The sequence below is a fragment of the Chlamydotis macqueenii genome, chromosome 11 (genome assembly GCF_036417535.1).
Source record: "Chlamydotis macqueenii isolate bChlMac1 chromosome 11, bChlMac1.mat, whole genome shotgun sequence".
Classification (NCBI taxonomy): domain Eukaryota; kingdom Metazoa; phylum Chordata; class Aves; order Otidiformes; family Otididae; genus Chlamydotis; species Chlamydotis macqueenii.
The window spans coordinates 2,820,530-2,843,270 of NC_141566.1; the positions used below are offsets into that span (position 1 = coordinate 2,820,530).

Genomic DNA, 22,741 nt, shown 5'->3' on the forward strand with positions numbered 1-22,741 from the left:
TCTAGAATAAAAATGGCTAAGACATGAGAAAATTATCTGCACTGAAAAATCTCACGTTACATACATATGTATCCCAGTTTTAGAAATACAAAGCTGTGGCGCGGGAGGTTCTTGCTCACAAAGGAAATGCTTAAAGTGTCTTTATCACGGTTAGTAATGTTATTAGTGAAAAACAGTAGTCTAAGGCAGCAGTAGCAGCAATTCCAGGAGGTTGTTTTGTGATCCTAATTTCACTTCTGCATTTCTCCTTGATGTATCACACAGTATTCTGGCTGTCCAGCACTTACTATCATCTCTCTTCGTCTTCTTAACAAACACGTTTTCACATTGGATTAATCTCATTAGGAGGAGTGGGAGGTAAAAACGTTTCCAAACTTGCCTGTATATGAAATATTATCTGCTGCCTGTGGGTAACTGCTCCTCTCGTGACTTCTGCTTCCAGTACCACATGTCCTACGCTGACCAAGAACGGTATGAAAATGAAGAGAGGCCGGAGGTGCAGAGGCAAATTCTCGCTGAAATTGCCAGGAAGTTGCCGGTGTACACGAGAACGGGGAATGGAGGTCAGCTAAGCAGAGAGCTTTGTTTCCCTAAATCTCACCAAGCAGCTGAAGTAGCAAGTGCTGGCAATGCAGACGATCGTGCCGACCAACAGCGCGTTCCTAATGCCACAGCGTGCACTGAGTAACTCTTGTGCAAATAATTCTAATGCCTTTGCTCTCAGGTTTTATGTTTGGGAAAACAAAAAAGCCTCAAACGCTTCCATTCATCTTCAGTGGAGCACCAGGTGCTGCCTGTGAGAAGCAATGAGTTACCCTTTGTAGTTACAGCTCAAAAGCCTGCTCATGTTGTCCGCGGTTAGTAATAGTAACAGAACGGCAAAATCTGGAGCTGTTCTTACGGAAAATGGAGTCTAGCTTAGAGATGCAAGACAGCATTCTGTGAACAGATTTCTGGACCTTGTTCTGCGATTAACTGCAGACTGCACTCCTTTGAGCTGCAAAGAAACCCGTGTTCCTGTTGGAGGCTCTGACCTGGGCATTTCTGTCAGACAAGCCAAAGAATCCTGAAGTAAAGAACTGCTGTACGGACAATTATCCAAATGGCATGTACGTGAAGTCTGAGGAGATGTGGAAGCCAGAGGGAAGCATACAGTTTTGTTTTGTTGCTTTTAAGCTGGTTGTGTGCTTTGCAGTGGGGATTGTTCCCCACATCTGCAAGCCTCCAGAAGAATTATGAGCGTTGCTTCTCTGATTATGACCTGGCAGCAAAAATCAGCTGCAAATGCACTCATCTTTTGCAGCGACAGAGGCAAGAATATGAACAGTTAGGAAATGAGCAGAATATTACTCACATGTGCAAAATGAACACTTTTCTGTTCCTTGGTACTAATGTGTCTTTGATTTCAGGTATTCGATTCTGTGATCGATGCCAGCTAATAAAACCTGACCGTTGCCACCATTGTTCTGTCTGTGCTACGTAAGTTACTGGATTGTTTTCCACTGAAGTGAATACGGTCACCATGAAATCATGCGAACGGGCTGGTCCTTCACGTGTGTTTTTACAGTAAAGGTGCCCAAGTACCAAGTTCCAGCTGCAGTCAGCAGTGAGTGTCCGTATGTGACAACATCAGCAGTTGTGTTTCTGCTGTTTGTGGCCCTGAAGTGCTTGCAGTTCCCCTACTTGCAAGTGCATCAGCATTAAGTTGCTAGGAAGCATGCCATCTAGTGAAGATTAACTGGTTAACATTAACTGATCTTCCTTTTTTCTTTTTCGTTCTTTTGCAGATGCGTGCTAAAAATGGATCATCACTGTCCATGGTACGTCCACGATACTGGTTTGTAGAGGCTGTTTAAATACATTCCTTCCCCAGAATAGTGTCTGTACACCTTTCATTGCAGATAATGCATCTCAGTGCAAGGAAATTTATAAAATAATTACACTGTGATATTCCCTGAAATGTTTGGTATTTTGAAAGACAGATCACTCATGTTTATTTAACAACTATGTGTAAAAAAGCTGTTCTATCGATATTTAAAAATCCAGCTGCTAATTCAGTCTTTGACTATTATTCAGATTTTAAGGAGACTTCAACTTATCCTTTAATTTTGGACATGTAGTCGTTCCAGCATGCAGCTGGTGGTCGCTTTCAGTAATAACATTTGCACACAGATTGTTTCTGAAATGACGCCTGCCACTTGTGCGTGGTCAGAGACAGTTTGTGTAGAATGGTCTGTGGATGAATTAAGTTTTATACGTTTTGGGAACTGCTGCCACTAAGTTTCTTAAACTACTCCTTTTTAAAAAAAAAAAAAATTATTTCAGAAATCAGAAGCAACACAAACATTTCCCACCTGAACCTCCCTGGTAATCCTAAATTTAGAGAACTTTTCAAACCTCAGCTTGAGACAAACACCTGCTATTTTGTCTGCATTCCCTTGTTCCTTTTTAGAGCTGTCCTGCGCGTGGAGAATTGCAATCAAATTTGGGTTTATTTGTTTGGCCTGTCAGCAAACCAGCAGTGGTGAATCCAGCTCCTGAGTTTTGCAAAGGAACAAAGTAACACACAGATTCCAGATCTGATTGCCTTTGCAGACAAAAACAGACCAGAGCAGTTAGAGCCTGCCTCTGTGACAGATTTACCAGTGGCACCGGCTTGAAAACACATTCCAAAAATACAAACTCTCCTTTGACTTGGCATAGCAAGAAGTCTTCAAGTGAAAAGCAAAGGCTTTACGTGCATTTCATTTTGACCAGCAAGGGGAGCTGTTTATTGAGGCAATTGTCTTGTACCATGAAGAGGCTTAGTAAAACAAACAAAAACATTGTAGTATTCATTGTGTTACAACTGTGTGCTGTACATATCCTGATTTCAACTTTGCTTTTGTTCTCTAGGGTGAATAACTGCATTGGATTTTCTAACTACAAATTCTTTCTACTGTTCTTAGCCTATTCTTTGTTGTATTGCTTGTATATTGCTGCAACAGTCTTCAACTATTTCATTAAGTATTGGACAGTAAGTTGTGAAATCGGTTACTTTTTCATATCCTGTGAGTCTCGTGGGGTTAGTCACTCTTGGTACTTTTTGCTCTCAGTCACTAGAGGGTCTGCATTCCTCCTGCAGGGTATTCCTGTGCCCTTCTTTTGGGTGTAACCGTAGCAGGATTTCGGTTGGGTAACTCCTGTTATATGTCTGAAACGCACAAAGCGAGAGGCAAACAGACTTGAGGAATTGCAAACTGTAGAGTTAGCTGCTGCCAAAGAAGTTGTATCCTTTTCCTGGTCTTGTGTTGGCACGTATGGAGTCTTTGGGAACTTACCACTGCTTTCCTAGTTTGGAAACCTCAAATGGCCTTCAAAAGAAGACACGCTTCACTGAAAGAGAGCCCAGGGTTGCTCTCTACAAAAACATGCTGGTGCTTTTTCAGTGCACGTTGGGTCCGTGAGAACTCATAGCACTGAGGTCAGAGGTGTTAGGGGGACACCACCACTTGAGTTACGTCAGGCTCCTGCACGTAAACGTGGTGAATCTTCCCAGCTGCAGATAGAGCTGCTGTTTTCTGGCCATATCTCTGAACTTCAAAAAACCCCCAAGTTCTACTGGTGCCGGAAATAATTGTCTCCTAAGTAGAAATTCTTAGCAGTCAACATTTGATGCTTTGAAAGTGGCTGCAAGAACACCTCCTATGTATTTCAGTCCTCGTACAGGAAACCATTAATTGTGGCTGGGTGGTGTTCTTTTATGTTGCTTCCTGAACTGCCTGGCCATATTCCTTTGCAACTTTCTCTGGATTGTTGTCGTAAGGATTAGATCTATTGCCCCTAGAGAGAGAGAGCAAACAAGGGAAGGCATAGAATGCAGATCCGGGGGGTGCTGTCCTACCGTTTACTGCAGCTGATAGTTTCCAAAATCTCAATTTCTGGAAGAGTATCTGCTCCCTTCTCTCCCCTGCTACTAAACTAGAACTTCCTGGCACTGATCTGTGCATATGTACTGAAAAGGAAAAAAAAGGTCAAAAAACCTTGGTCGTTTTCTAATCCCCACATGACTCCTTTCTCAATGTAAAAGTTGACTGCAATAAAGCTCGCTCCTTGCTCAGTTACTGATTATCATTCCTATGCAAGCAAGGCCAATGAACAGTTCCAGTAGGAGACCGGCCTTTTGTCTTCAGTTTTTTAGGTCCCCTGTGCTGCTAACTCCGTGTGACTGAGTTCAAGTAGCTTAACTTTGCCGTGCGTTAATTGATTCGATTTGTGTGGGTTTAGTGGCTCATCACTTCCATGAAATGTCTCTGAGATGCTCGTGGGACCCTTGCAGGAATTGTTTCTGGTGCTAAGAGAGGCACCGAGACGGGAGCTCTGTGGCTGCCTACGTGGGATGGGCAGAGGCTGAGATGTTTTTCCTTTGAGGAGCCCACCGCCCATCTGCAGGTGCGCGCTTGTGAGGGCCTCTGGCACTGGACTCTTCTGCTGTAGAAAGAACTCAGTGTTTCCTCTGCTTCTAAGATCCCGCTTGGCTTTTAAACTTCTCCAAACCATCTGTGTTCAGTTCTAACGCTGCCCGAGTGCTGTGGCTGCAGAGGCCAGGTTTTTTTGGCACGCCTTAGCTTGCAGGAGGTGCAGAATTTTAAGGTACGCAGGGGAAACTCAGCAGAAGGCAAACAGGGCTTCCAGAGCCTGTGCCTGCCCGCTTCCCTGTGGGCACCGGGCGTGTTTCTGGTGCCCAGGCGGGAAGCTGTGGTTGTACCGGCTCCGTTACGTACAAATAGTAGCAAAACCTGGCTTTCTGCTTTGGTTGCAAGAGGGGAAATGAAGGAGATCATTTCTTTGTCTCCTCTTGCTTTTTCTAGCAAGGTGTGACTTCTGTGTGTAAAATTTGAGAACTCCCAATAGGAGTTTTAGAAAATTTCCAGGGTTTTTTTTTTTTTTTTTGGTTCTTACCACTTGTCCTGTGTTGCTTTTCTTTCCAGGGTGATCTGGCCAGCGGACGTCCCAAATTTCACGCCCTTTCCCTTCGCTCCGTGGCGACCACCAGGGACAAGCGACCCGCACGCGGCCCAGGCGCTGACAGCCACGCCCCGCCTCCCGTCCCTGCTCTCCCGCCGCGGCCTTGATTGACGGCTCCGGCAGCCAATCGAGCGAGGCCGGGGCGCGCGCTTCCCGCCCTACCCCCCCCCCCCCCCCCCCGCCCCCGCTCCGCTCCGCGGTGGCGGCGCAAGCGGGGCCGGCGCGGCGCGTGGCGGCGAGGGCCGGCGCGGGGGCCGCGCCCCGGCGTATGGAGGCGATGCCCTGCCAGAACCAGCGGCTCGGCCCGCGCCCGCAGGACGAGCAGCCGGCGGCGGCGGCGGCGACAGCGACAGCGGGCGGCAGCTCCCGGCTGATCCGCTTCACCGAGCCCGGCGAGGACAGCGGCTGCCCCAGCCCGGACAGCAGCAGCAGTAACGGAGTGGTGGCGGCGGCACCGGTACCGCCGATCCCCGCTGGGGAGGGCGTCGCGCCGCCGGCGATCGGGCCGCAGCTGAAGCTGCTGCCCATGAACGACCAGCTCCGGGAGCTCCAGACGATCATCAGGGACAAGTGAGGGCGCGGCGGGCAGCGCCCGGGGAGGCCGCGCGGTGCCGGGAAGCGTGGCCCGGGGAGGAGCCGGGGCGGGGCGGGGGGGGGAGGGAGGCTGAGGGGGGATCGCCGCCCGCCGGCCCCTTTTTCCCTCCGGGAGCCGCGGCCGCGACGAGTCCGGTCTCGGCCGGCCTCCACCGACGGGGGGCTGCCCCTCGGGGCGGCGGGCGGGCCTCTCGGCAGGACGTGCTCCCGTGCCGGGCTTAGCGCCGCGCTGCGGGGCGCTGGGGCTGGCAGCCATTTCTGGTGACGTGGGGCCGGAGGGGAGGGGAGGGAAGGTGCGCGCCCGCCGCCGCCGTGCCCGGCCATCCCGCCCCTCACCGCCGCCTCGCCTCGCCCCGGCGGCCGGCAGCGCTCCCGGGGGGGCCTTCGGTGGCCGGCTCCGCCTCGGGGCCGTCGGTGACGAAGACATGAATCTGGCGGCTTTTAAAACCTTCTACAGATTTTTTTTTTTTTTTTTTTGCACTTTTACATCGCTCCACACCACGGGTGGCTCAGAGCTTGCTTACCGCATCATCATCAGCGTACCAAGCGCTACAAAACCCCTGAGAAAGGAAGCTGTAGCTTATTGTCACACTGGCGTGACACTGGGTGTCACTGCCACTGCCTGGATATCTCGTGGACTGTACGCAGGATGGGGTGGATTAAGACAATGCAGGTATAGGAACACAGACTGCGTTTAAAGGTTGGCAAAGGACAGGCGCTGAGTTTGGGAATAAAATGGCAGGGAAATCACAGGAGTTTGCTGAAGATTGGGACTGCTGTGCTAAGGAGAATGTAAGGACCAAGTCTGTGCAGTCGGTAGCGGTAGTGGTGGGGGGTCTTAAGGATTTGGGGACAAGGGTGGCTGGAAGAAAACAGATCACAAGGACAGTCTGAGAGAGCTAGAAATAAGAAAAAGATTGGAGAGAATTGGGACTAGCCAAAATGAAAGTGAACTGGAATTGGATGTTTGAGGAGCGGGGCCTGGAACAAATTGGCAAAAAGAATAGCTTTGTAACAAAAAGTTGGGGATAGCGTAGAGACTAGACCATGGTGGGCTGGAGGAATGGGAGAGAGCCAGGACTAAGGAGGGAGGCAGAGAAGGAGAGAACAGTTTGTTTGCTTAGGGCACATTGCCTGCAAAGGAGACTGCTTTTGTTGAAGGCATTATTTTGCGTTGTTGTCACTTGGTGTCACCAAGAGTCCTTGCTGCCGCTGTACCTTGTGAAACATAAAGGTGTTATTCCAGTTTTAGAAATCTTAAGCTGAAGTGCAGAAATCTGTGCAAGATTGTGCCCACGGCTGAACATCCACTGTGAGAAACTTAAGACTGAATGTTTTGCGATGCCTTACGTAGCATCTCAGATGTTGAAAGCATACCTCCCACTGGTCACATCTGTAGCTTTGATTGTTCAGCACTTGGAAGGTGATAAGATACTGCATTTAGCATGCGACATATGACAAATAGAAGTAGCAGCCATCTATTAAAAGCACATTTTGCCTACTGTGATGCAAGAACCACCGGCAGACACAGAAGCGTGAAATCGAGTTTATCGATGGAGTGATCAGCTTCTGAATAAAACTTCTTCCTGCAGTGCTTGGGCTTTCTGACATCTGCAGTGTCTTACACATAGCACAGACGCGGTTCTTCCCCTTGTTTCACATCGGTCCATCTGCACAGTCTGCATTTTGGGATTTCCTGGCTCTTGGGTGTTTAACTTTGTAGCTGATAACACTGATACATTTTTATGCAAAACTATTAATAATCTCTCAAAGACAATACTTCACATTAATTTAATTAGCTTACATGAGCCTTGTTACCTTCAAGTACGAGTTGTCTTCAAAACATTGCGGAAAAAACATACTGTTATTGCAGGCAGGAGCACACAGAAGTAGCGCAGTCTTGATATAAGGAGGGCAACTGCAGCAAGACCACACAAAAGACCTCTGCAGGTGAGAACGTCTGCCTGGCAGCTTCCCTGCCTAGCTGTAAGTGGGCTAAGTAGAGAGAGGAAATCCAGACTAGGCTTGGCGGTGGCCTATAAAAGGTTTTGAGGTTAGTGAAAAGGAACTAGCGTATCGTTTTGATATCCAGGCGAATACTAGCAATGTGGTTACTGTATCCAGCTAGGTTTTTTAAATTGTTATTTTATTGTAAGTAGGTTTTGAACTCTTGCAAATATGCTTAGTACGTTTCTGGTTAAAGTGAGCTTATCCAGAAACAAGCAGCTGATATTTTAATGTTGAAGAGATTTTTTTTTTTTTTTTTTTTTTTTAGAGTTGCATCAGATTCATTGCACAAGACTTTGGTAAGGGGAAGTACAGAGTAAGACTTGTAAATAGTGAATTACTCATAACATCTGCAATGATAGCAAACTGTGCTTTATTCTGAGCGTGACGCTGCCCTGGCAGCGGAGATGTAACTGTCACTTCCAAGCTCCTTTCCCAACCTGTGAGGAAAACCGGACAACAGCCTGCCCAGAAAGACAGGTGTAGGCTTTGTATGTAAGGACAGTAGGGAAACATTATTCTTGCATTCTGTCCCAGAAAGTCAACTGCATCTCAGTAAATAAGAGATCCAGACTGGCCTATTTTAGTGGCTATCGTTCCGAAAGATGTTAAAACACTCTCAGCTGCAAGGATGAGAGGATTTCTTATGGACTGGCTAGGAACTGTTGCAGTAACCTTACAGTGGGCAGGTGTAATCTGCCTTTAGATGACTCCATGACCTCTGTAGCATTCAAGCCAAGTGCTGAAAGAAACTCCTCCTCAGGAGTATCATATTTGTGAATAAGCAGCTATACGGCTAAGAGGAGCTACTGGTCAAAAAAATCCGATTTAAACTGACAAAAGGGTATGCACTGCTTGGGCAAGAGGGAGAAGCTGTGTCACGTACAGGGCAATTAGATACCTATCACTTAGTCTTTCTTTCTGGATTAAAAAAAGAACAGGTAGCAACAGAGCTGCCTTAACTCAAGGAGGATATATGCATCACTTCATGTGGCAGGAGCTGGGTGTTCCAGGTACAGCAGTCACCTGAAAAGGTCTTGAAAAGGGCAGAAATTAAAAGGCAAGCTACTGAGGGGAGAGAAACAGAACAAAAGCAGGGAAAACCCAGTCAGTTTAGGACTATTACTGTGAAGTAGGGAAGGGATGGGTACTCCCAGTGCAACGCAAGTTAGAATCAAGCACGCTTACATGGAGCTAAGGGTGGTCACGCCAGATGCAGAAGACCTTGGGGACTCTGTGTTGTCCAGAGCGTGAGCTGCTCAGAAAAGTGGAAAGCTCTTTCCTTGTTCCGGAGAGAATTCAGAGAAAGAAGTCACAGCCTTTCAATTAGAATAACTCCAGTCTATAAAAGAAAAGCCCACCTTCATGTGGCTGCTCATCATGTCCTGTGGTGCGTTCAGAGACAGCTGGCCAAGTCTGATAGACTAAAACGACCATGTATTCCTTTGGCTTCATTAAAGTTATCAAGAACTAGGTCTGTGTGCCAGAACCGGGGAGATGGATAGATCACCTCAACTTGAATGTTCGTGGCTTTGCTTGTCTTTCCTCGGCCTTGTTCACTTTTCTGTCTAGCGAATGCTTAACGAGTGGGCAGGTACCTTTTACACTGTCTATTGGATCTGAATTTTGAGTTCTCTAATGGGATGTGAACTGATGCGGTTAAGTATTACACGTTTGGGAACAAAGTTTCTAAGGAGGGTCTGACCTCAGAGTCATTTCTGGCCTGCACAGATTAGAACGAGGGATCTGGAAGCTGAAATGAGTAGTGCAGTGATTTGTAATGTAGAGCGCTGGTTTCTGTAGAAACAAATTCATTATCTCAGATTGACAGTGTCATTTTAACTCCTGATTTAACAATAGACGTGATTTAAATGTAGGTATTTAAAGGTTATTGTGTCTGTTACGTGCGATCATTCTGTTGTGTTCTGCTACCGTTTCTTATTCCCTAGGGAACCGAGTGAACAATATAGAAATGAAGACAGTAAGCGGTAGGACACGCAGCCCTGACTGCTGTACAGAGTGGGATGATTCAGGAGTGTGTAACTCACCTGTGATGAGTAACGATAACTGCTACAGGCAGGAAGGGTGGGATCCCTTTCACACACTAGCCCCTCAGTCCAGGCATTGAAAAAAAAAATTAAAAAAAATTAAGAGGTGAAATAAATACAGCAGTGCTGCACGTCCTGTTTCCCAGCTACATCATCTCCATTTAACGGCAGCAGTTCGTCCAGTGCCTTAAGTTTTCTTACCAAGGCCTTCTACAAATTCTCTTTAGGGAAGTGGCTTTTTTTCAGTCATGCCTTCATGGCAACCTGGGTGGCTCTCAAGAAGTTCTTCTGTAAGGTGACTAGAGAAACAGGAATGGCTAAAGCACGTCAGACCACGACACGCATAGCCTACAGCTGTATCAGTGCTTGTAAACAGTAAGGAAGGAACCCTGCAGTTAGCTTGCATTATGGTACGTTCCCAAAAAACGTATCTTCTCACCTCCTAAGACGTGCATGTGACTTTAATTGTACATCAGCCATGCTTCCACACCCTCAAAAACAGAAATGAAATTAATTTGTATTGTTGAACAGAATGTTTGCGTTGTCAGCCGTGTGCTACAACAGTCAAGTTTTAATGCCTCACTTTTTTGAGATGTTGTGTGTTACTTTATTAAGAAGGTGAAAAAGTTTCCAGTGGCTGTCAATCGTTACTTTCTATCCTCTGTCTAGTATTTAAGGTGAACAGTTACAGTGTTTTCACATAAGCCTTTTTTTCTGGCCCCTAGCAATTCTCATATGATGTGGGGCTTGAAATCTGGTCACAGCTTTCCAGCTGCGGGTGGACAAGAGGTCTGTCATTTTCAGTTTTACTATTATTTGTCTCTCATTTTTATGCACCATCGTTTTCTGTTGTCCTTCTCCCTCCTCTAAACATGTATCGCTTTGCAGTCAAAACCGCAGCGTTTGTCTTACCACCCGTTCATGAAATACGGCTACATTTTCTGAATTGCCATAGTCTAGTCTGGAAGAACCTAGATGTGCCACCTACGCACTTTGCTACTTCCCTTTTTTTTGAAATATTTATACACACCACAGATGGAAATATGAATCCTTTCAGAAATATTAATGAAATCAGTTTGTGTGATTGTAGGGTTTTGGGGGGGTTCTTTTGCCATTTTGGGACTGTGGATTTTTGAGCATTGCCTTTCTGGTTAATGTCAAAGTAGTGGAAAGTTACGAATATCCTGTCATAACCAGAAGGAAGGAAAAAAACTCAGCAAACAGGGTTTTTAATAATGTGTTATTAGCACAAGTAAATAAAATTAGAACAGGCTGGCACTCTTTTTAAATCTCCCTTTTTTAGTGTGGCTAAGTTAGCAATTGCCCAGGAGATAAGCAGGCAAACCTCTTGACTTTCACTCACGTAAAAGTAACATGTTGCAGAATCTTGGAGATTAAATGTAAAACTCTCTTTATGGTATTTAAGGAGGCATCCAGAGTATCATGTTTGAAGATGAGAGAGGTGTATGCCTGCTGTGATTAATACAAAATTTCACTGAAAAGTACCAGCTTATAATGTTGATGCTTTTCGGAGTGTTTTTAAGGCTAGCATACTGTAAGCATTGGCTCCTCAATTGGAAATTTGTTCTACTCTTGTATAGTGAGAGTTGGTCTTGACATGGGAAGCAAGGTGTCAAAAACTGCTTTAAAAGTCAGGCTTTTAACACCTTATACTTGCAGAGCATGTAGCAGGAGAAAGTGAGCTTAGTCTCTCTTCTAAATGGGCCGGAAGCCGTGTAGTTGAATGAGCAAAAATGCACCCAAGCTAGTAAGACAGCAGAGAGGTGTTTTCATGGGAACACTCCTTAATCCCTGCTCATTTTAGTCTCAGGTTCACTAATCTAGCCACACTGAGAATGAATTCTAGATCAGATATGTAGTCTGCTTATCAGGTGTGTTAACTTGGTCTCAGGGCTGGGGATCCGCATTATCATTGTCCCGTGGTTCCTGATTGACCTCAGAACGGGCTGAGCGAAGCTCTCTTCCTCAGGGCTGCAGGGAGTGTACCAGGCTGGGGCACATCTCAGCTTGTGGGGTGTTTTGGAACTGAGCTGGAGTGGTAACACGATGGAAAACCCACAGAATATCATCCTTATGTTTTCATGCTTTAATTGCTACTGGTCCAGTGCAGCAGCGTAACCAGTAGTAAGAGGCAAACCCCTACTTTAGCTCACTGCATTTCAATTCTGGCCACCAAGCAGCAAACCCATGAAGCAGAATCTCTCTGGGATAGGTTTTGTATATGGTAGGAGACTTTTCTCTGCGTTTAGAATATATTGTCCTTGAATTAACATTATATTTAAGCAATGTTCTTAAAATTATTCCCCAGTTTAAAATAGAAATTATTACCTTTTTCAGGAAATCCAGTAGAGGAGACTTCGTATTTTCTGCTGATCGTCTGGTAGGTGAAGAATTTCTTCTTCTTCTTGGTATTGTACTTTGTAACTCTTCCATAAAATGGGTCTTTCAAGCTAGAACAATGGCGGTGTGAGAGCAACTTTTCTACACAAAGGAAATTGCTGTTTGACAGCAACTTTCTCTACAGGGACTTCTGTTCTCTGTTATGGACTGCTTTCATCTCACGGGTTCCAGAAACCACATTATTCTCAAACACAACTACTTCAGGACAGACAGCAGTAGTAATAAGAAAACACTGTTTAAAACCAGATGCACAGAGGCTAGACATAATTGAGTTGTACTTTGAAACAACACTTTTGATCTTGTGAACGGAGCTGTGCAATTTCCCACAGTCTAGATGTTAACAATTGCTTGCCTGCAGAAGCGCCTCCTGGCACTTGTTGTGTATTAGATTAGCAGCTCTGGGTGCATCCACACTGGGAGTTTGTTTTCAGCCACGTGGTAGTTACTAGCAGGGACAAAGCAGTTTGAAGTTTTCACACATTTTAGTAAATCAGGGCAAAGACTGGTGGGAATGCGACGTTTGTCTCATTTAAATGACATGCTTAAAGAAAACCACAGCACACACTCACACACATAGACTTCCCTGTATTCATGAGGCTGTTTGCCTTTTGCAAATCCACATTCATTAGCTAGGAAAGTTCGTCTTTCCCCTTCTAGCAAAGATGAGTCAAAGACCATGCAATTACCAGCACCATTCACCACAGCAGGCAAGTTTCCTGGGATTAGCCCAATCTTAATCCATGCCTGATCCAGGTTTGCTCAGGGCTTAGCTGTGACCACAACCTAAGATTGTGACTGCAGGGCTTCTTATCTTTGCAGCTTTTCTACTTTCTCCCTGCTTCTCCCTTCTTGAGGATGTTCCTTGCATTCCCATTCACCAAGAACAGTAAAGGCCCAAGACAACAAATCCAGTAGGAAGAGCCCAGGAAACATCGAGCTCCTGTGAAAGACTAGCTCAACTATGTGTTGTTCTTCCTGGGTTTTGTGGATTCAGGTTCTTCGCATGCTTAAATGTGCAAATAAGTTTCAGAAGGTCAACACCAGCCCACACATTTATGGGGAAGAGGTCTCCAGCGCAGGGGTCAGGCCCCTTCCCCACCAGTACTCCTTTCACAGGAAAGGTTTCTGGTTGACATTCTCATTTTACCCTGTATTAGGTTCCCATCACGCTGCACCCTTTAAGGAGCATTCGTTCCTGCCAACTTCTTTGAATTAAAGAGGAGCATTATATTCCTAATCTGGATTTTAAAAAAGAGATAAACAACGTCTGTTCTAATACTGACAGGAAAACACTGAACGCTCTTGACTGTACCTTATTGTCATTAATTAGCACAAAGGACTTCTCCCACGTACTTTCTCACTTTACTTGGAGGTCCCACACCATTCTGATGGAAGCACTGATTTCCTTCCCCCTCATTGCTAGAAACTGCAGCTTCCAGGCAGTGAGCTATGTTAAGGCCCTCGTACCAGCATCTTCTCCAGCTGGCCAGCACTTGTACAGAAAGAGAGCTGCTCCTGGCAGAAACACCTCTGTTTGCTGGTCGTGCAGATGTTTGCTACAGAACCTGCTAGTCTGTTTTCCATTTTGTAGGAGGGATTTTAGGCAAAACAATATGTAGGGCTATATCATTTTCTGTATGTTATTCCTAGGTGTGGCAAGAACGGTTACAATGTCACACGGGATGTGGTCTGTACTAAACTTGGTGGGGTGCAAACATAGCTAAGACTTGCAATGTTTTCCACCCAGTTAGCAAACAGAGCTTAACGGCAAGATGCAATACATGGAGAGAAGAAACATTTGCACGGGATTGCAGGGTAACAAAATACATCTTGTTGCAGAGAGAACATGGGAATGAAGTGAAGCTTGGCAGTTATTAGTGGCAATATCTCATAAGGCCACCATAGGAAGATGTCTTAAGAAGGGACTCTAAAGCTGATGAATTTCTGGTGGTACAGTTTTTTCCTCTGGCAGTTTGTTTCACGTGTAAGGGGACGACACAAAAGAAATGTTCAAAGATTCTTGTGAGAGAAAGGAGTTAGCAGGTGGTAAATGTTAGCGGGGAGTTTCTGAAAGCCACTGCCAGTGCTGTGATCCTGAAGCTGAAAGATGGGGTTAAAGTCATGAGGATGAAAACAACTCATCTTGTGTTTGTGAAGGAGGAGAGGAAGCTGTGGGAAGTAGCCTCTGACACAGGAGACGATCAGTCATTATCATTTGCGGTAGCAGATATCTGGAGGGGTAGACCTCAAAGTGGTAGTGGGACCAATTTGAGAAACACCAGCAGACAACTCAGTGCAAGAGGCTCACGCTGAACCCTTTTATGTGTGCTGCCAGCACCCACACACCATGGAAGCATTTAATTGATGTCACCTAGCAGGATGGCTTTGGAACTAATGAGATGCTGACAAAGCCCACTGCATTTTTACTGAGACCACCTGAGAATGTTTTCCCAAGGCCTGCTCAGAAGGAGGTACAGAATAAGCTAGGTCCAGCCCTGTGGAGTTAAGCTGGTGCTGTACACCAGCTGAGCAGTGTGGTGTTGGGGGCTGAGAGACCAGGTGAGTGGCAGGAAGAGGAGACATCTCCCAGAGGCACAGAGGACATTGCATGTCTAGGGTTTTGGCAAGGACCAAGCAAAATCAACTCGCAGCCTGGATTCAGGGTTAGAGGACCCCTCTAGGAATTACTGTGATCTTGGAAATTAGGTGATGCACGGTTATCTCATAAAATAGAGTTAGACTACTGTCTTCCCACAAGTAGGGGAAGATAGTAATAGTCACTCCAGAATTTATTTAAATTCTGGGTTCTTGGCAGTTAAATGCTTCACTTTTTTCCAAATTGCAGGCAGGTGGAAGAATTGCAACGTGCAGCTGCTGAGGATCACAGATACCTTTTGGGGTGGCTCTGAAAGGGCTCCCTTTTTCCAGGTTTGTCTGGTCAGAGCAGCACCCACTCTGACTGCACCACAGCTGGTTTCCTTACGCAGGGGTTACACCTCGTCTAAGTCAGGGTAGTCGGCCTGCTTTCTGTAGTTGCCTATACCCAAGTTTCTCTGTTTATGGGTTCTGAGGAGCTGGTCAAACCTGATTTTTCAGTGGTAGTTGAGTGTGCTAAGGAGACTTTATTAATGTGCTTAATTGCCTGAGAAAAGGTAGATTTCACTAACATTTTGAAATGTTCTTGTGCTAATTAGCTAAAACTCCTTGGACCTCTGTTAACTGCTGTTTTGCTAACGGTTCTAACAAGGTTCAAGACAAACAGTATTTCCCTTTGCTTACTGCAAAGGCTCTGGGGTAAATCTTAAACTCAGAACTGTAATAAGTGAGCACATTGACATATAATTTTGTATATCAGCATTAAATGCTTTATCTAAAACTTCACCCGTGACAGTTTAACTAGGCCTGCTAGAATTTAGCCTCCCTTTTACTCCCCCCCCCCCAATTAAAACCAGACTTTTCTTATTGATAACTTTAATTCATCGTTTTAATTTCTAGTCAAATTCTATCTGGGGACCAAAACTTTACTTGCCTGCTTGATGTGGGACCATAATACCACCTTTCAGCTTCCAAGCAGTGGCAACCACCTGTCTGGGAGAGGCGCAGGGCTGCTGGTTCAGGGGCCAGAGAGTAAAGAGGTGGAAATTACAGTCCCTGCGCACGGAGGCGCCAGAAGTGTAGTGCAAAAAGAAACGTTTTATCAACATTTACAAGTTTACAAAACAATCCTTCCCAGCCTCTGTATAAAATATTGATATGCGTAGTAAAACCAAGAAGATTATTTTACTATTATTTGACTTCACTGGTTTACACTAAACTTTTGGCAGATCACGTGGAGCGATGCTAAACCTGTCAACATGAAAAAAAGCATTTCTTCCAAACCCAGCCCATAGATTGGCTTTTTTTGTGTGTGTGTGAAATAACTTTAAAAAAAAAAGAAGTACAATTTTTAAAAAAGAAGTAAAATTGTGTACAAATGTCCCAGAAACCTAAAATTAAATCAAGGATTTCTTAGGTGAGAAGATGTGTCTTTGAGTAGAGAAAAACACCAGTACCTTCAGTCTCAGGATTAAAGTGACTGAGTCAAAACCCCTACTCGCAGAGAGACAGGAGGAAGGAGAGGAGGAAAGTACATCTGCTTCCTGGAGCCAGGGAACATGCGATGAGTGAAGCACAAAGGGGACTGACAATTCAGAAGGACCTGTTTCCCACACGCAGTTTTGCTGCAGGGGAAATACTGCCCCGTGAATTGCTTTTTCAGTCTTTTGCTCCCTTTACGTGTGGATTGCACCCTCTGACCCCTTCACTGATGTACTCTGACTACCACCTCTGAGTACAGCTGCCACAAACTCAACTCTAGGAAAAAATTGTTGTACTGAAATGACTAAAAATATCTTCAAAGAAAGGTTGTAAATGTAAGGGACCGTTTCTAATTCCTAGTAGAGGCTGCCTGTGTGCTAGAAACTGGGGCAGAATGGAAGAACAGAAAAAATATTCCAGTCTGCTCTGCCCTGTTTCTGAAATAAGAAATGTCTGAAGTGAGCAGTACACTTGCTCAGTCTCAGGAGCGGTCACCTCATTTCTGCCATCATACAGTGACTTTTTCTTAACAGATTTCCTCTTGAGCACTTCTGGCCTGTGCCTGTGAATCTTTGGCTTGCTAGCAGAGAATTTTTACATCCTCAATGCCCAGAGCATCTTTCATGGGCACTCATTCTGGGTTTAGATCAATACATTTTGGTAACTTTGCCTGGGGTACAGCCGCAGGGCCAGCACCTGGAGGTTTTCTGGCCGCTCGAGGCTGGTGTGTGGCTCGCTAACTGCGCTTCTGCTAGAGCTGTCCCCGCTGCACTGGGCCACCCGTACCGCGTGAAAGCGCAGGTGCTTGGCAGAGCATCACAAGGTACCCACAGCGGCACGTGCCAAAAGAAGAGGGCGATCAAGGGATTTCTAGATCTACTCTCTTGTCTTTGGGCACTCGGTGGTGCAGTTACATTGCTGCAGCTCCTGCAGCTGTTCTGGCAGTTTAGTCATAGAAATGCGGATGTGGAAGTAGACCTCAGAGCCTTGCTGACGGGGAACTGAGAGAGGGTGAATTTCCCCGTTTTTCTCACTGTTATTTCCCGTCAGCAAAATGAAGTTGCATTGGTCCTTCACTCATTTGTTGAGAAAAATTTGTCTGTGATGCCTGTGCCTGCCAGATACAAATATAATCAATCAGTTTTACGATTGCTGATTGCTTTATGATGGATTGCTTCCCCGGTTTTATTTTGAAATGCCTTCATTTGATTTGTGGACAAAATGTGGGCTTCACCCCCAAAAGGTCTCTAAAATCAGTCCCTAACTAAAGAGACCCTTTAGACCCTTCAGGCTGTCAGGTGCTCACCTAGTACTTGGGAAAACTACCAACATTTAGGATCTTATCTCCGTAGAGAGCAGATCTCCTTGAGCTGACTGATCTCTTTGGTCCTACAGATCAGACTTGTGGTTGAAGAGGGACTGAACCAATTGCCGTACACGGAATGTACCGTGACCACTCCAACAGGTACGTGACAGATTGCTCCTCCCCTAGCTAGCACTGGAAGGGGAAGCTTAACCAATACAAAAAACCATGGAAATGTTACAAGAATCACAGACTATCTCAAGTTGGAAGGGACCCATAAGGATCGAGTCCAACTCCCTGCTCCTCACAGGAGTGCCTGAAACAGACCTGTGGGACTAAGCGTCATCCTGATGCTCCTTGAACTCTGACGGGCTTGGTGTCGTGACCCCTAAGCTGAAACAGTTCCACATTCAGGGTAAAGAGTCAAGGTCCCTTCTGGTATTTAAAAAGCTGGAAGGTGCGTAACAACACAATTGAGCAAAACATACCGTCATATACTAAGGTTTTAAATTGGGGTTGCAAAACCACGATGAAAATTTACCAGTGTATGTGCAAGATCAGTACACTCACCCATACCGCAGTGTTAAATTAAAACTGATGACATTTCACATGCCCATTAAAGAAAAAATACTCGGCACAAGCAGTTTTGCCATGCCAGCCTAAATCTGTCTCTGCAACTGGGGGCCAGCTGGGCGTGATGATGAGCAGAAAATAGAAAATGGCTGTGTGGACGCTAGATTACTGTGGACGCAGGAATTTCGGTCTGCTCCTATGAGTTGTAAATACAAGTAAGGTCGCATGCATTACTCAGAGGTAGCTGCTTAGCGCATCAGCAGGTACGCGCTGTGAACCCGCAGCGCACCTGGGAGACGTACACCAGCCCAGTCCTCTTCCCCCCGAGAAGTTCATTAGCAGTTCTGCAGGGCGAGAGCAGCTCTGTATGTTCACACCCTCATCCCCTCTCCCCTTCGCAGTAAATAATTTGTATGTCTTTACTGTACCCTTAATTAGAGAAAAGATCTGAGGACAATTCTGAAACTAGACAGAGTTTAGGAGGGCACTCAGGGGGCACAATCACTCACCTTTGCTCCTTTTAAAATAAAACAGCAGCTACTTCACTTCTTGAGCACTGGCATGACATCTGTCCCAGGTCTGTCAGTGATGTACAGCTCGATGACCATCTTCTCTCTGCGTTACACAGTTTGACTGGCAGATCCCCTGCAAATAACGTCGCTTGGAACATCGCTACAGTTCCTTTTGAGGGGGCTGCTGCCCTGGCCGCGGGCAGAGAGAGTCTCAGACCTTGTGAAAAGGTTTAGTTTCCTGCCCTTGCTCCTGGGCACACGAGGCAGAGCCGTACTGTCTGAACCTGCCCTCGCCCTGCAGGCAGCCTGTCTGCACTGTCACTCCGACACCTGCGCCCAGCGAGGGAGCTAAAACGGCCTCAGCCGAGCGCTTCCAGTCCCTTGAGAACTCGGGTGCTGCTGTATGAATTCCTGCGTATCTACACTGCGCGCTTTCCCTCCAAGCACGTGTAAGGTGCCGTAAGCACAGGTGATTTCTGCTCTTCGGGGCTCAGAAGCAGAACGCCCCCCAGGGACACCAGTGCACCACCCTCTTCTCCTTCAGGGGAGCCTTTGGACTTTCAGTCAGGCAGGGGAACACGCAGCAGCTGTAAGGAAAATCAAGGTTCTTCCCAGCAGTGGTGCTGGGCAAGGTCATTACCAGCTCCTGGGGTTAGATCTGAAGAACTACGACTGGGACAATTTGTTTTGCTGACTTTATCTTTGAATGAACAAAAGACTTGAGCTGACAGTACCGATGATCCTGTCTCTCTTGTATGCGTACCATTGCTCACTCCTTTCTTTCAGCGGTCAAGAACACCATGGCAGTAGCATCGCAGCATCACATTTTAGTTTAGGACTGCATTTACCTGGCTTCTTAGGGGACATCCCGTTTACCTTTACTTTGCATAGCCTTCTTCATTTAAAATAATCGCAGAACACCCGAGCTACAAAACACATACTTGGAGAGGATCACTTCTGAGCCATGTTTCTGACATGACTTTTGAAGGTTAAAAAAAAAAAAAAAAAAAGCACGAGTTCTTTACCAATGATGGTTTTGGCCCTGTTGCCATTGCTTGTTTGAGGGCTGCAGGATACGGGGTGCAGATTGGTTTGTGCCACCTGCAGAGAGAGTGGAGTTCGCTGCTGTCCCCTGGGTATTTGGGGGATCTCTGTTCCTCTCACACCAAGGTCACGTAGAACAGCATCCCCCAAAGGCGCGTTAAGACGGGGCAGAAGGGAGCAGGCACTGCCACTGATGTCTGGTTTCTTTCCTTTCACAGGACACAAGTATGAAGGAGTCAAATTTGAAAAGGGAAACTGCGGAGTCAGCATCATGAGAAGTGGTAGGCAGTTTCCGGTTGTTGAATGAGCACGAATTAAACGCTTTGGAAACCTGTAAGCAGCCTCCTTTCAAAACTGCGCAACACTTCCCCACAGCAAAGTTTTACCCAAACCTGCCAGCTGTTGTCCTCTCTTAGGTATCCTTGATCACAGAACATCAAGTAATAGGTTTCACTGACTGTTTAGGAGACAAAGAGCTGTGACAGATTTCATCTGGGCTCTTCTCCAGCAACTGTCACCAGTGGGAGGCCAGGCCGGCTCAGAGATGTTCTCCAAACCCCACACGTTTGTTTTGACGTTTCCAGCTCTCGCCTTTGAGAGCTTAGCGCTGGTGTGCGGGAACACCCATGCCCAGGAGCTAAGTAACACCAAGGAGACTCATTTTTCTCTCTCAACACAGAAAAAAGGAAAACAGCTTCAAGTGTTTTTAACACTTAGAACTGAGGAAAAAAAAAAAATCTCCTTTTTAGAACTCTTCACCAATGTGGTAATTGGGACTGTCTATTTAATTGTAGCATCTTGCAATTGTGCTGTTTCCTAGCGCGTAACAATTTGTTGTTGGTTTTTTGCTGCCTGTTTTGAGGAGAGGCAATGGAACAAGGTTTACGAGACTGCTGTAGATCGATCCGCATCGGAAAAATCCTGATACAGAGCGACGAGGAGACCCAAAGAGCAAAAGTGTACTACGCGAAGTTTCCACCAGACATTTACAGGAGGAAAGTTCTTCTGATGTACCCGATACTGAGTGAGTGTCTTTCACCATTGTGTACAGCCGGACTCATCTGAACAGTGAGTGCGGCGAATTCAAAGGAAAATTTCCAAATTCCAGGGGCTTTGATTAGGGTTTTGTGCTTGGTTTAGGTGACACAGCAGGGAATTGATCAGGCTGGGCCAGAATACGTATTAGTCAGCCTGCAGCAGCACAAATGCAGAGCAAATCATTTGGGTACGCCTGCGTCTGGGAGAAAGGCTGAAGCATTAAGGCTTGATAGCAATTTAATTTCTTGCATTTTGGCATGAGAAAAGATTCAAACAGTATTTTTCTCATGCTATTAAAAGACTTTTAAAATTAATATTATAATCCTACACATAAGCATTACCTCAAATAAATTAATCTGGTAAGCGTGGTAAGGAGTTTGTCAGGATGAAGAAACTTTTCCAGTCTTAAGATTTAATTCTGGTCCTACACATGAAGCTCTTAATTGCCGTTTTATTGTTTTAGATGAGCTTTCTTGCCTCAGGGCTTTAATAAAATCCACCAACTTCAGTGCTTAAAAGCTGGCAGAGTTGGCTGAGAGTTCTGTCTGAGTAGAGATGAAGTTCCTTCACCAGGAGACCAAAGCTTTCTACAGTTAACGCAGGCAGAGGGATAGTTTTCCAGCGGGAAAGGACAGCACAGTCTGTCAGTCCCACACCAATGTTAACATGGATATTCTCAGGTGGCCTATGACAAGTTCTTCAGCTGAGGAGCTGGGAGAGGCAGGGATGGGACAGACACACAAAAACACCCAAAAAACCTCCCTTTTTCCTTTTCTAGGTACTGGTAATACTGTCATTGAGGCTGTCAAAGTTCTTGTAGAACATGGCGTACAACCAAGTGTCATCATCCTGCTAAGCCTCTTCTCCACGCCTCATGGTAAGTGGAGGGGGTGCGACAGGGACAGAAGAGCGAGCGCAGGTCCCGTTAATGGGGAAGTGACATTAGTCACACACTTCAGACAGCAGTGCGGCGCTGTTCTCTTGCAAATAACGACAGCAGCATTGCCTTGCTCCCAAGAGAGGTGTTTTGGGGTTGGTTTTGGGTTTTTTTTTTATGAATTGTAAAACTGCGCGTGAACAGTGACACGTTTGGTGTGGGCCACGGCGTGGGCTAGCAGGGAGGAAAAGGCTAGTTACACCTAATGGCAAAACTGCAAATGATAAAGTATTCCTGAAAGCAGGAATTTGCAGTGCTGCCAGGTACACAAAACGCTGCCAAAGCAATGCCAGTCCTGCTGTTGCTGTGGGCTGTAGCAGCTCACAGATGGCACTCAGTTTCTCCAACACCAAACGAGTACCAGTTCTGTAAGGAGCACGAGGTGAATGAAGCTACAGAATCCGGGAGAGGAACATCTGTTCTGTGAAGCAGGAAAACGGACCTTGAGCATTGTTTTAAAAATAGGCTGTGACGAGAATCAGTATGAAAAAAGTCAACTGAATGCAATTATTCCTGGCAGTCTGTAACCACCTTGGGGGTTAGGGTGGGAGTATATGTGTACAGTAAAGAAAAGAAAAATCCAAATAAGAAAGCCCCAAAAACCAACCCTCTAAATTCAGGAGGTTTTTCCTCCTAGACAGTCAGCCAAGGCAGAAGTGGAGATGGAAGAACAGAGCCCGACTTACCTACGCAATTCTGCTAATCATGATTTAACCCGGTGCTGAAATAGAGCAGCAGTGCTGTAGTCACCATTGCGTTTTCCCTCTCTCAAAAGGTGCCAAATCCATCATCCAGGAATTCCCGGAGATCACCATTTTAACTACAGAAGTCCATCCTGTCGCACCAACGCACTTTGGACAGAAGTATTTTGGAACGGACTGACGCACTCGGAACAAACGGATCTGACTACGATGTTACAAGAGGTTTTTTTTCTACGTTTTGATATTGTTGAGTTGGTTGAGGGCACGTTTAAAATCTTTTTGGCCAAAGGGGGAAACACTTGACTTAGCTTAGTTCTGACCATGAATCAGGTACGGCGACAAAGCACTCTCATTACAAACTCAAGCATCTCAATGTCGGGGTTGTGTAAATTGTGCACTCTGTGCTTTAACTTATTTATTCTTCGATAGCCTGTCTTGTGGCTGCTTGCAAGAGCAAAATAAAACAACTAAATCACAAA

At 45.9% G+C, this 22,741-nt stretch overlaps 2 protein-coding genes across 2 annotated transcripts; both read left to right on the top strand.

Moving 5' to 3' along the window:
* The first annotated feature begins 448 nt into the window (after positions 1–448).
* Positions 449–5,114, top strand: LOC147599357 (palmitoyltransferase ZDHHC15-like). Its single transcript, XM_086756678.1, has 5 exons — positions 449–563; positions 1,410–1,479; positions 1,788–1,820; positions 2,896–3,016; positions 4,971–5,114. Exons 1-5 carry the CDS (start codon positions 449–451, stop codon positions 5,112–5,114), a joined length of 483 nt encoding a protein of 160 aa, XP_086612804.1.
* Positions 5,115–5,224: 110 nt separating this feature from the next.
* UPRT (uracil phosphoribosyltransferase homolog) lies at positions 5,225–22,741 on the top strand. Its single transcript, XM_086756320.1, has 7 exons — positions 5,225–5,577; positions 12,015–12,057; positions 17,550–17,619; positions 19,805–19,867; positions 20,449–20,610; positions 21,403–21,501; positions 22,337–22,741. Exons 1-7 carry the CDS (start codon positions 5,276–5,278, stop codon positions 22,441–22,443), a joined length of 846 nt encoding a protein of 281 aa, XP_086612446.1. The 5' UTR covers positions 5,225–5,275; the 3' UTR covers positions 22,444–22,741.